Source organism: Octopus bimaculoides, unplaced genomic scaffold (assembly GCF_001194135.2).
Source record: "Octopus bimaculoides isolate UCB-OBI-ISO-001 unplaced genomic scaffold, ASM119413v2 Scaffold_240400, whole genome shotgun sequence".
In the NCBI taxonomy this organism is placed as follows: Eukaryota; Metazoa; Mollusca; class Cephalopoda; order Octopoda; family Octopodidae; genus Octopus; species Octopus bimaculoides.
The window spans coordinates 1-727 of NW_026378471.1; the positions used below are offsets into that span (position 1 = coordinate 1).

The 727-nt window shown below is 32.3% G+C and overlaps 1 protein-coding gene across 1 annotated transcript in view; it reads left to right on the plus strand.

Moving 5' to 3' along the window:
- Nucleotides 1–336: 336 nt before the first annotated feature.
- LOC106882840 (endothelial zinc finger protein induced by tumor necrosis factor alpha) overlaps nt 337–727 on the plus strand; it is a gene marked incomplete at its 3' end in the record, with an annotated part of 1,194 nt that continues 803 nt past the window's right edge. Inside the window, exon 1 of the mRNA XM_052978304.1 lies at nt 337–466. Coding sequence (XP_052834264.1) covers nt 337–466 — 130 coding nt within the window. The remainder of the gene's footprint in view (nt 467–727) is intronic.

Consider the following 727-nt stretch of genomic DNA (forward strand, 5'->3'; position numbering starts at 1 on the left):
ATAAATGTAAAGTAGAATTACTTGAAAATATTTTCTCTTAACTGAAATTAATAGCAAAATGTCTTTTGTTTGGCTGACTGCAATGTGTACAAGATGATTTTGAGTTCTAGTTAAAATTGGATTACAGCAGAGTTTGGAGCAGCTGCAGATATTAAAAAAGATTACAGATGGATAGAAATATAGCGGAGAAAATATTTGTTTAGAATAAAATATAAAGATATACAGAAACGAGAACATATTGAAGTGAGAGACGGAAAATTGTTTAAAAAAAGAAAGAAACGTATATGATATGACATGGTGAAATGAAAATGACTGTGGATTGATTTTCCTGATGAAATGTCGAAAGATATTGGAAAAACAATATATCACTGTAATATTTGTAAAATGTCATTCTCTAAAAAAAGTCAATTCGCTCTTCACAAACTTATTCATGGAGAAGATAAGCCATATCAATGTGATATCTGTAGTAAATCGTTTTCTCAAACTTGTCACTTAATCCAACACAGACGCATTCATACAGGAGAAAAACCATATCACTGCGATGTCTGTGGTAAATCTTTCTCTATAAACCATCACTTAACAAAACACAGGCGTATTCACACAGGAGAGAAGCCATATCATTGTGATGTCTGCGGCAAGTCGTTCTCTCGGAATCATCATTTAAATGAGCACAAATTCATTCACACAGGAGAGAAGCCATATCACTGTGATATCTGTGGTAAATCAT